This window comes from Leucoraja erinacea, chromosome 27 (assembly GCF_028641065.1).
Source record: "Leucoraja erinacea ecotype New England chromosome 27, Leri_hhj_1, whole genome shotgun sequence".
NCBI classification, from domain to species: Eukaryota; Metazoa; Chordata; class Chondrichthyes; order Rajiformes; family Rajidae; genus Leucoraja; species Leucoraja erinaceus.
Window position 1 is genome coordinate 29,536,251 of NC_073403.1, and position 12,832 is coordinate 29,549,082.

At 47.2% G+C, this 12,832-nt stretch overlaps 1 protein-coding gene across 2 annotated transcripts in view; it reads left to right on the forward strand.

The window, feature by feature from the left end:
- Positions 1 to 12,832, forward strand: part of LOC129710388 (integrin alpha-8-like) — a 152,124-nt gene that overhangs the window by 72,862 nt on the left and 66,430 nt on the right. For both annotated transcript variants that reach the window (XM_055657352.1, XM_055657353.1), the window contains exons 16-17: positions 7,615 to 7,670; positions 12,610 to 12,761. In XM_055657352.1, coding sequence (XP_055513327.1) covers positions 7,615 to 7,670; positions 12,610 to 12,761 — 208 coding nt within the window. The remainder of the gene's footprint in view (positions 1 to 7,614; positions 7,671 to 12,609; positions 12,762 to 12,832) is intronic.

Here is a 12,832-nt window from a genome sequence, read left to right on the forward strand (position 1 = left end):
GAGCACCTCAAGGCTCTCGCAATTTCGTGATCTCCCGCAGCTGCGGGAACCCCGGACTTTAAACTTTCCCACGCTGGCTGTGGAACTCCCAACCCGACTATGGATCCCAGGTACTGTACCTTGAAACCCCGGGATGACCCCCAGAGCTGACGGGCTGGATCTTCCAGGGACAACGGAGCTGGAGCTGCAGCTGCCAACTTTGAGGGAACCCCTGTTCATTACGGAGCTGGAGCTGCCGTCTGTGAGGGAATCCCCGTTCCAGCGTAGGTCTGCAGAAACAGCAGGTACAGCAAGTACAGTACCTGGAAACAAAGGGGAAGCCTCCATTGTGTCAGGAAACGTGGCCGACGGGCAGGACTCCAGGTCAGAATGAAGCGCAGGGGACTTCGGCCCCCTCTCCCTACTATCCTACTGGCTAATGCTTGAAAATAAAGTGGAGAACTTAAGGGCAAGGCTGCTTTATCAAAGGGAGCAGAGGGAATGCTCTGTGTTCTGTTTCACGGAGACATGGCTCACCCCCAGCTCCCCAGACTCAGCGGTCCAGCCTGAAGGGTTCTCCATCCACCGCATGGACCGTACCCTGGCATCTGGGAAAGGGAGGGGGCGTCTGCCTCATGGTCAACTCTGCGTGGTGTTCAGACGTGGCAGTCCTGTCCAACTCCTGCTCTCCACACCTCGAACATCTGGCGATGAAGTGCCGTCCCTTCTACCTCCCAAGAGAATTCACCTCCGTTATCCTGACCGCGGCCTACATCCCACCCAAGGCAGACGTCCGTCTGGCACTGGGGGTGCTGCACGCCGTGGTCAACAAACACCAGACGTCTTACTCCGAGGCATTTACCACCATTGCTGGGGACTTCAATAAGGCGAACCTCAAGAAATCACTCCCCAATTTCCACCAACATGTCTCCTGCTGCACCAGAGGACCTAACACCCTCGACCACTGCTACACCACCATCAAGGATGCCTATCGTTCTATCCCTCGCCCTCACTTCGGTAAATCCGACCATACCGCGGTGCTGCTTCTTCCTGCCTACAGGCAGCAATTAAAGAGCGCACCCCCAGAAGTGAGGACAGCACAGAGCTGGTCGGGGTGGGGGGGGGGGGGGGGGGGCAGAGGAACAACTCCAGGACTGTTTGGAGTCTGTAGACTGGGCAATGTTCAAGGCCTCGGCAACAGACTTGAACGAATACGCCACAGTCGTTACTGACCATAAAGAAATGTGTGGAGGACTGCATCCCTACAAAAACCTTCCGAGTGTTTCCCAATCAGAAACCTTGGATGAACTTTGAGATCCGCACTCTCCTGAAGTCCAGACACAGGGCATTCACTTCCAATGATACAGTGGCCTACATGAAGACCAGATACAACCTTGGTTCTGCTAAGTGGAGGACGAGACAGATGTTCGGCAGCTGTGGCAGGGCCTGAATGTAATCACCTCCTACAAGGCAAAACCAGGAGGCAGCTGAAATGTCGGTGTAACATCACTCCCTGACGAGCTCAATGCGTTTTACGCACGCTTTGACAGGGAGAATACTGATGTGCCTTCCCGATCCCCCATTCGCTGTGATGGCATTTCAGTCTCAGTCACAGAGGCCGATGTCAGGAAATCCTTCAGAGGGGTGAACCCCCGAAAAGCACCTGGTCCTGATGGTATACCCGGTCATGTTCTAAAAACCTGTGCGGACCAACTGGCGGGAGTTTTTACGGACATTTTCAACCTCTCACTTCTGAGGTCTGAGGTCCCCACCTGCTTTAAAAGGGCATCAATTATACCGGTGCCCAAGAAGAGTAAGGTGACGTGCCTCAATGACTATCGACCAGTGGCACTAACGCCGGTGGTGATGAAGTGCTTTGAGAGGTTGATCATGGAGCAAATCAACTCCTACCTCGACAAAAACCTGGACCCACTGCAGTTCGCTTACCGCCACAACAGATCAATGGTGGATGCGATCTCGCTGGCCCTCCACTCCGCACTGGACCACTTGGACAACAAAAACTCATATGTCAGGCTGTTATTCATTGATTACAACTCAGCATTTAACACAATCATCCCCTCCAAACTGGTTACCAAACTCGCAGAACTGGGTCTCTGCGCATCCCTCTGCAACTGGATCCTCGACTTCCTCATCCACAGACCACAGTCTGTTCGTATTGGTGGAAATGTGTCAGCCTCTATAACAATCAGCATGGGAGCACCTCAAGGCTGCGTGCTCAGCCCCCTGCTGTACTCACTCTATACCCATGACTGCGTAGCGAACCACAGTGCGAACTCCATCATCAAGTTCGCTGACGACACCACTATTGTGGGGCGTATCACTGATGGGGATGAGTCAGAATATAAAAGAGAGATCGAGCAACTGTCCATATGGTGCCAGCGCAAATAACCTGGCCCTCAACACCAGCAAAACCAAGGAACTTATTGTGCACTTTGGAAAGTAGGAGGGGGACCCACAGCCCCATTTATATCAACGGGTCGATGGTTGAAAGGGTCAAGAACTTCAAATTCCTGGGCATGCACATCTCTGAAGATCTTTCCTGGTCCGAGAACACTAACGCAATTATCAAAAAAGCTCATCAGCGCCTCTACTTCCTGAGAAGATTACGGAGAGTCGGATTGTCAAGGAAGACTCTCTCTAACTTCTACAGGTGCACAGTCGAGAGCATACTGACCGGTTGCATCGTGGCTTGGTTCGGCAATTTGAGCACCCTGGAGAGGAAAAGACTACAAGAAGTAGTAAACACTACCCAGTCCATCATCGGCTCTGACCTTCCTTCCATCGAGGGGATTTATCGCTGTCACTGCCTCAAAAAGGCTGGCAGTATCATCAAAGACCCACACCATCCTGGCCACACACTCATCTCCCTGCTACCTTCAGGTAGAAGGTACAGGAGCCTGAAGACTGCAACAACCAGGTTCAGGAATAGCTACTTCCCCACAGCCATCAGGCTATTAAACCTGGGTCGGACAAAACTCTGATTATTAATAACCACTTTCTGTTATTTGCACTTTACCAGTTTATTTATTCATGTGTGTATATATTTATATCATGGTAGGTACACAAAATTGCTGGAGAAACTCAGCGGGTGCAGCAGCATCTATGGAGCGAAGAAAATAGGCGACGTTTCGGGCCGAAACCCTTCTTCAGACTGATGGGGGGTGGGAGGGGAGAAGGAAGGTGAAAGGGGAGGAGGAGGAGCCCGAGGGCGGGGGGATGGGAGGAGACAGCTCGAGGATTAAGGAAGGGGAGGAGACAGCAAGGGCCATCATGGTATATGGACACAATTATCAAAGCAAGAATTTCATTGTCCTATACAGGGACACATGACAATAAACTCACTTGAACTTGAACTTGAAGTCGCGAGGAATTGTGTCGCCTGTTGACGTAGCTTGTCGTAGACATTGTCATAGGGTGGGTCCATCTGTGACCGTCGCCGGCAGTCGCCTAAAAAAAATCGCCTAAATGGGACAGGCCCTTAAGAGTGATCTGATAAAACGCAAATGCAGAATAGTGTATAAATGAATATAAAGACGTGTGTATTGGCAATAAGAACAGGGAAAGGTCTGTCGTAAATGTGTGATTTCAGAATTGTAATGGTCCAATGGTGCTTCCTTATAATATGTACCAAGGTACAGTGAAATTATACTTCTGCATTCAATTCCATAACAATCTTACTACATTAGGCACAATTATGCTTGCATACAAGTGTGTTAGTAGATTACACTGAGACAATACACAAGTATCACCACTTTTCCGGCACCATTTCATATCCTTCAAGTTCTTCAGCATCCTCAGCATGGGTTGGGAACAGCTCCAGCTACGACTGCAAGAAATTGTAGAGAATTGTGGACCTAGCCCAGACCATCCCACAAACCAACCTCCTTTCTATTGACCACACCTACACCTCATGCTGCCTCGGCAAGGCCAGCAGCATAATCAAGGACGAGTCGCACCCCTGACACTCTCTCCTCCCCTCTCCCATCGGGCAAAAGGAATAGAAGTGTGAAAATGCACATGACCAGTTTCAGGGACTGTTTCTTCCCAGCTATTATAAGGCAACTGAACCATCCTATCACCCACTAAAGAGCTACCATCTACCACATTGGAGATGCTTGGATTATCTTTAATCAAACTTTTTTTTCCTTTATCTTGCACTAAGCAGTATTCCCTTTATCCTGTATCTGTACATTGTGGATGGCTCGATTCAAATCATGTATAGTCCTTCCGCTGACTGGATAGCATTCTACAAAATAACTTTTCACTGTACTTTGGCACACGTGACAATAAACTAAGCTAAACTAACGTTCAGAGTTGCTAAAAATGGTAGAGACTTCACATGGCTACAAAGGCCCGTAGTCCTGGTGGTGAGCATTGGGGTTGAGTCGCCCTGGCCAGGCAATATTGTTGATGTCCCCACTACTGCTCCATGACCCAGCAGGACACATTTAATTCATGTGCTTGATCACTTATAGCAGTGCCCAATCTAATTGAGCCCCAGGTTCCTATAGGGCCTCCAGCGGCCCACTCCACCTACATCTCGATCTGGACACATCGCACATCGGCCTGTGAACCCGCCAATCCTTGCCTCAGACCGCCACCGCTCAGCCTCCATGCCCAAGGTGCCTCCTGCAGCAAAGGCAATGAAGAGGCCCCACAGTATTTGCATACTCTGTCGTTCCATCAGTCTGAAGAAGAGTCTCGACCTGAAACATCATCCATTTCTTCTCTTCAGAGATGCTGCCTGACCCGCTGAGTTACTCCATCAGTGTCTATCTTCGGTTTAATCCGTCATCTACAGTTCCTTCCTCCACACTGCAATAGTTGTTCCTATATCCAGAGGCATTGAGGATGAAAAATCTAACTGAACGTATGTGTACAAAGTCAATCTGAAGATCTTTCCTGGACCCAGCACACTGTTGCAATACTAAATAAAGCACATCAACGCCTCTATTTCCTGAGAAAATTACGGAGGTTCGGTATGTCAGAGAGGATTCTCTTGAACTTCTACAGGTGTACAGTAGAGAGCATATTGACTGGCTGCATCATGGCCTGGTTCGGCAACTTGAACGCCCAGGAGCGAAGAAGACTGCAACAAGTTGTGACCATTGCCCTGTCCATACCGGGCTCTGATCTCCCCAACATTGAAGGGATTTACTGGAGTCCCTGCCTCAAAAAGGAACCCAGAATCATCAGAGACCCACACCATCCTGGCCACACACTCATTTCATTCCTGCCATCGTGAAGAAGGAGCCTGAAAACTGCAACGTCCAGGTTCAGGAACAGCTCCTTCCCTACAGCCATCAGGCTATTAAACATTATAACCACAAATAAGCTCTGCACTATGTAGAATTAGGGGCACTGGTTTTGTATTTTTGCACTAGCATTTTTTGTTTGTTTTTGTGTGAGTGTGTGTATATACATATATACAATATATACATATATACTGAACTTTTTCTCGCTTATTATATTGTTTACAGAGTACTATAATTATTCTGTCGTGCTGCTGCAAGTAAGAATTTCACTGTTCTGTCTGGGACATTACCCTATTATGCATCCTGGTATATAAGGCAGCAATGAAGGTCCTCCACTTCTGCCTGTTCTGGGCTCGCTTCTGGACACTGGAAGTCCATCACGCTCAGTAGTGTTGATCCCTTCAGTTGCTGTTTCCGTAACATATTTGTTTTACGAGACAGGGTTGTTATCCCTGTGCTCAACCTCCAACCTGGAGGACCAGTGGATCGCTCTTCGTCTCGCCTCTACCCTTCGACCTGTCCAGCATGGGAGACCCTAACAGGAGACGAACCTCCCGCTGGCATTGCTCTAGGGGTCACTGAGACACACAAGCTCCCCGACCACGACAATGTTACAATCCAACCGAGAGTGTCTGGGACATATCGACAGTAAACACTCTTGAATCATGGGAGTCTCATAATCACTAAGTGCCACCAGCGACTTTACTTCCTGCGGCAGCTTAAAAAATTCAGGGTCGGTCGACCAGCCATGACCCACTTCTATAGGTCTACCATAGAAAGCATACTCACATTCTCTATGTTTGTCTGGTATGGTCACACAACCTCGCAGGATAAGATTCGGCTGGAGAGAATAGTGCGCCGAGCTTCTAAGATCATCGGTTGCAGCAGACTTCCCTCAGTGACATCACTTCACTCAACAAGACTCACCAGAAAGGCCAAAAAAATCATAGCAGACCACTTTCACCCGGCACATTACCTCTTTAATCTCCTCCCATCAGGAAGGAGATATAGAGCATTAAAAGTAAAACATCTCACTTCAGAGACTGCACCTATCTCCAAGCCATCAGATATTTGAATTTGCACTAATCACTTTGCACTTTCTTTTGCACTTGCACTTACGCTTAATATGACGCTGCTGGGTACTGTCCTTTCTGTATATATTGTCCTTCGTATTGTCTGTATTATTTATTGTGGAATATGTGGTGGTTGTATTGTACTGTATTGTATCTGACTGAGAGCGAACCAAGACACATTCCTATCAACTTGTTGACATGGCAATAAATTTCTTGAATCTTGAATCTTGAATCTTGACTCTTTATTCTTGAAAAAGATATAAGGAAGTTCTGGAAAACATACAATCTTAACTGTACTGTAAATGGGGTGTCATTTTATCATCTTGTTACAAAAAATGATGTTATAAGTGATGTATCCTCCACTTATTGGGATGCTACCATGTAGGAAAGTGTTGCATCTGTGAAGAAACACGGGAGAAATCTGGTATGTTAGATATTTGCAAAGATTAATCATTATGATTGGGTTCAATAGCTGTTGCTTGTTTCCAATAGCTGGTAAAATATAAGAGTGCAAATTTAAAATAGATGCAAGAATAATTAAAGGGGTTTTCTTTACATCATGGATATTCAGAATGCTAATTTTATTTCACAGAGGTATTACTGAAGCAAAGCCAGGTAATCCTTTTTAACAATGAAATGGTTGCTTGAAAGGAATGTTAAAAATGTAGTTCAACGTGGCTGTCATCTGGAAAGGGTGCAGAATAGATTTACAAGGATGTTGCCAGTTCTCGAGGGGCTGTGCTGTATGGAGAGGTTGAACAGGCCTTGGAGCGCAGGAGGATGAGGGGTGATCTTAGAGTTATGTGGAACAGATAGAGTAAATATACAGAGTCTTTTACCCAAAGTAGGAGAATCGAGAAGCAGAGATCATGGTTTTAAGGTGAGGAGGAAATGATTTAATAGGAACTTGAGAGGCACTTTTCTTACACAAAGGGTGGTAGGTATATACAACAAGCTGCCAGAGGAGATAGTTGAGGCAGGTACTATCGCAACGTTTAAGAATTATTTAGACAGGTACATGGATAGGATAGGTTTAGAGGGATATGGGCAGGTGGGACATGCATAGATGTGGACATGTTGATCGGTGTGGGCAAGTTCCATGCTGTATGAGCCTATGACAATTGTTTTGTGGTAAACTAACAAAGCACAATGGGTGAATAGTCCCCTATCATTTTCTAATTCGGAGGCAAGAGACATTGGGCAGAGTAGTTTTTGTAAATTTGATCATCTCTTGTCCATTTTATTAGCATACCTATGGTCTTAAAACATTTTCCATTATTTTGCAGTTTTATCATGCGTATGTGTGTAACAGTGACAGGGCGCAATGCACATCAGCATTATGGTAAGTACAAATATGAAATAATGGATTATGCCATAGGCACACTCTGACTATAGAATTGCATCATTTCCATCCTAGTTTTTATTTACTTGCTTCCATCTCTCAGCCACCCACCTCTGTCTCCTAGTTCAAGTCAAATCAAGTTTATTTGTCACATACACACACAAGATGTGCAATGAAATGAAAGTGGCAATGCCTGCAGATTGTGCAAAAACTACAGAACAGAATAGAACAGAATCAGTATTTACATATTAGAAAAAAACCCAGCAATTTAAAAAAAGGCCCAACACAACAGTAAATTGATACAGTGAATTAGTCCCTGGTGAGGTAAGTGTTTACAGTCCTAATGGCCTGTGGGAAGAAACTCAGTCTCATCCTTTCTGTTTTCACAGCATGACAGCGAGGCGTTTGCCTGACCGTAGCTGGAACAGTCCGTTGCTGGGGTGGTAGGGGTCCCCCATAATGTTGCTGGCTCTGGATCTGCACCTCCTGGTGTATAGGTCCTGCAGGGGGGCGAGTGTAGTTCCCATAATGCGTTCGGCCGAACACACTACTCTCTGCAGAGCCTTCTTGTCCTGGGCGGAGCAGTTCCCAAACCAGATCGTGATGCTACCGGACAAGATACTTTCTACGGCCCCTGAGTAGAAGTACTGAAGGATCCTCAGAGAGGATTCCTGCCCCTGTTGCCTCTATCTGCCCATCACACCTGGTTTCAACTAGCACCTTCCATCCTACTCTTTTCCTTAATTTAGTTTAGTTTAGAGATACAGCATGGAAACAGGCCCTTTGGCCCACTGAGTCCGCGCTGACCAGCGATCCCCGCACACTAACTCTATCCTACACGCATTAGGGACAATTAACATTTATACCAAGTCAATCAACCTATAAACCTGCAGGTCTTTGGAATGTGAGAGGAAACTGAAGATCTCAGCAAAGAATGTACAAACGCGGGGAGAATGTACAAACAGTACAGACAGCACCCATAGTCAGGATCAAACCAGGGTCTCCGGCGCTGTGAGGCAGCAACTCTATGCTGTGCCATCATGCTGTCCCTGCTGCCTCCTTCTCTCTATTCTGCATTGTTTGATGTAACCCAGAGGGCACCGTGGCAAATCCCTGCCAGAAAGTCCAAGCACCCAGCATAGTTAAGAAGAAGAGATCCTTGTTAACGTGAATGATCCCGGGGATGAAACGGCTTAATGTATAATCAGCGTTTGATGGCTTTGAGCCTCTACTCGCTGGAGTTTAGATGGATAAGGGGGTGACCTCATTGAAACTTGCAGAATAATGAAAGGCCTGGATAGAGTGGATGTGGAGAGGACGTTTACACTAGTGGGAGAGTCTTGGACCAGAGGGCATAGCCTCAGAATAAAATGGCGTACTTTTAGAAAGGAGATGAGGAGGAATTTGTTTAGTCAGAGAGTGGTGAATCTGTAGAATTAATTGCCAGATGGCTGTGGAGGCCAAGTCATTGGGTATTTCTATAGTGGAGATTAATAGATTCGTAATTAGTACGGGTGTCAAGGGTTATGAGGAGAAGGCAGGAGAATGGGGTTGAGAGGGATAGATAGATCAGCCATGATTGAATGGCGTAGTAAACTTGATGGGCTGAATGGCCTAATTCTGCTCCAGTAATTTATGACCAGGAACTCGTTCTTCATTCAGCAGAAATTTCAGCAAGTTTGCAGAATCTTGCGTGTGCTTTGTATCCCTCTGATATTCTTCATGATTCAATGATTCAACGATGCTTTATTGTCCCATGTACCTATGATGCAGTGAGCTGCTTTGTTTTACATACAACCCGGTACATCATGTAGTGGTGCGGGTCCCGTCGACATCTGCGGTGGCTGAGCCGGGCCTACCAGAGGGCGCGTCCCCACTTGCCGGGAACACTCCAGGCGTCGCTGCCCACCAGCAACACTTAACATTGTTTCCGCGAGAAATCCAAATGCCAAATGAGGCCTAGTTACAGGTCCCTGGACAATTGAAAATGTAATCCCTCACATAGCATTTTGAACTGAGGTAAATACAATGTTATATTAAGTCAAGTCAGATTTATTCGTCACGTGCACATAAAGTGCAGTGAAATGAATTTTCTAGCAGTGGTACAATTAAAAAAAAGAACCCACAATACACAATAAAAATGTAACACAGACAACCACCACAGCATTCATCACTATGGTGGAAGGCACAAAGTTTGGTCAGTCCTCCTCCATTTTCCCCTGAGGACCTCAACTCTCCACAGACGCCGCTGCGGGTGGCCTGATGTGCAGACAAGGTAAGTCCTGAATCGGTGCTTCCCTACCGGAGACCGCGGCTTCAAGATGGTGTAGGCCGCAGGCCGGCGGTCGAAGATCTAAAGTTCCCACCGCACCACTGCCAGAAGCACCGCAGACCGCAGGGCCGGCAGTCAGAACTCCTCTCCAGGGATCCCCGACGAGGGATACCGCTCTGGATGATAGGTTCCCGCCGCGCCAGTGGTTAGAAGTAGGCCGCAGGCCGGCGGTCAGAGCTCTTCTCCTCCAGGGTCCCCAATGAGGGATCCCAGGCTCCGGATGCCCCGCTGAGTTACTCCAGCAATTTGTGCCTATCTTCGGTTTAAACCAGCATCTGCAATTCCTTCCTGCAAGTGGTGGCGCCATCGAGTGTGGCAGCCTCGCCTGCAGCTGTTCGTCCTTTCATCCTTTTTTTAATTTTTAGTCTGTCAAAAAGTTTTGTTTTGGAGGTATTTTAGTCTTTTTATGTGGGGGGTGGGGTGGGGGGAGGGGAAACCATTTTTCTCAGTCACTACCTGGTCGAGGATGCGTTTTTCCTCCGAGCCGCAACTTCGCCCCCTCCATGCGGCCTACCATCTGGATCTGCGCGGCCTTTCCTGCCGGAGACTGGACAGAGCTTCAGCTTCAGTGGCGGCGCAGCACCGAACTACCATCATGGAGCGGCCGATGCCTTACTCCGGGTCGCCGTGTTGGAAGCTCCGGAGTGCTGGGACTGCCGACTCTAACACCGTGGAGCTGTGGTCTGCGGAGCTTCCAGCCAAGGGTGGCGTTGACTTTAAACACCGCGGAGGCCTGGGGTCTGTGGCAGAGGTCGCCAGTGTTGGAGCTCCGCCCAGCTCACACTGTGGACTTCGAGAGCCGCGGTCTGCGGTAGAAAGCGGCCGATTCGGAACTCCAAGCTGCTCAGAGCGTTCTTCCGACGCCAGAGTTCCATCATCCGGCGAGAGGGCCTGAAACATCGGGCCGCCATTTGTGGTGACTGAGGAGGCTTCAATAGGCCCTGACCACAGGTGAACATCGAGGAAGTGGACTGAACTGTTGCCTTCCCTAACGTTGATTCTGCTGTGGGGGATGTTTTTGATGTTTAATGTTAAATTCTATAGTTTTGTGTTTATCTTATTTGTGTGCTGCATGGAAACACAAATTTCACTGCACCAAATGGTGTATGTGACAATAAATGTCCTTTGTCCATTGCATCATTCTGTTTATGTTGATCCAGCCTATGGTCTCATAATGCCGAGCTCTTGGCTCTTGGTACAATTGATCCTTAAATATATTGCAGAAAGTTTCAATGTACATTGACGATCTATCAGTATTCAAATACTAATCCTATTGATCAGATATTAGCAAACAAGGAAGGACACAAAGTGCTAGAGTAACTCAGTGGGTCAGGCAGCATCTCTGGAGGACATGGATAGTTGACTTTCTGGGTCGGGACACTTCTTCAGACTGCTTGAGACACATATGATGTCCTCTATGTAATGTCATTCTATTGATGTACATAAATAACCTCCTGTGTAGACTCCGAATTAGCCACGGTGCCAACATTAGCTCCAATGTGCACTCACTTGCCCTATTAGTACACAGACATTAACTACAATGCACTCTGTTGCTATGTCAATGCACAGATGTTAATGTTAGCAGGCACACATTCACTTGTTTAAAAAGTTAAATAGCCAGTGTTGAAAATTGAAATAAAAATACAAAATACTCAAAATATTCAACGAGTTATGTAACATTTGTCACAGCAGAAATAGTGCTGAAGTCATTGGAGCAGCATCAGGCCATTCAGCCCATCAAGTCTACTCCGCCATTCAATCATGGCTGATCTATCTCTCCCTCTCAACCCCATTCTCCTGCCTTCTCCCCATTATCTTTGACACCCTCACTAATCAAGAAATTGCCAATCTCTGCTTTAAAAATACTTAATGCCTTGGCCTCCGCAGCCTTCTGTGGCAATGAGTTCCACAGATTCACCACCCTCTGACCAAAGAAATTCCTCCTCACCTCAGGGAAGATTGGACTGCTCGGTGAATGTTTGGACTTTGTTGGTGCCAGAAACGTGGCGACTCTTGTGTACTGACACCACGTGATGTCTGCTGGGTGATTTTACCAGATTATACTCTAAACAAAGCATTTCACTGTAACTAGGTACATGTGACAATAACGGATAACTGAATCATTGAATCCTTTCGAATGGTACATCCTTTTATTCTGAGGCTGTGCTCTCTGGTCCTAGACTCTCCCATTAGCGGGAGGCACGGTGGCGCAGCGGTAGAGCCGCTGCCTTACAGTGTCCAAGGCCTGGGTTCGAACCTGACCACGGGTGTTGTCTGTATGGAGTTTGTTCATTCTCCCTGTGACCCCGTGGGTTTTCTCCGGGTGCTCCGGTTACCTCCCACACTCCAATACCGTGTGGGTTTGTACGTTAATTGGCTTCAGTAAAGATTGTAAATAGTCCCTAGTGCATAGGATAGTCCTAGTATACAGGGTACTCGCAGCCTGGTGAGGACTCGGTGGGCCAATGTGGCCTGTTTACGCGCTGTATCTCTAAAGTAAAGTAGTGAAAACATCCTATTACCTCTCAGGTCAAAGATTGAGATTCTATTTTTAATTTCTACTGCGTTAAGGTGCAGCTTTTAATTTTATCTATCCTTTGTTTCAAGTGCTAAACGCTCAGATAGAGTTGGACAAAAACAAGCAGAGGTCCCAGCGCCGAATACGATTCCTGCCTCCGTACGAAGCCCAGGAAGAGTTTGAGTTTCCGCCAGTAGAAAACGAGAAGGAATCCTGCGAAGAACGAACCGTTTACCTCAGGGTATCTGCTCTCCCTTTGTTTAAAGTGAAATATACTGATAATTATGTCCTGAGATCGTGCTGGTGGTGGAG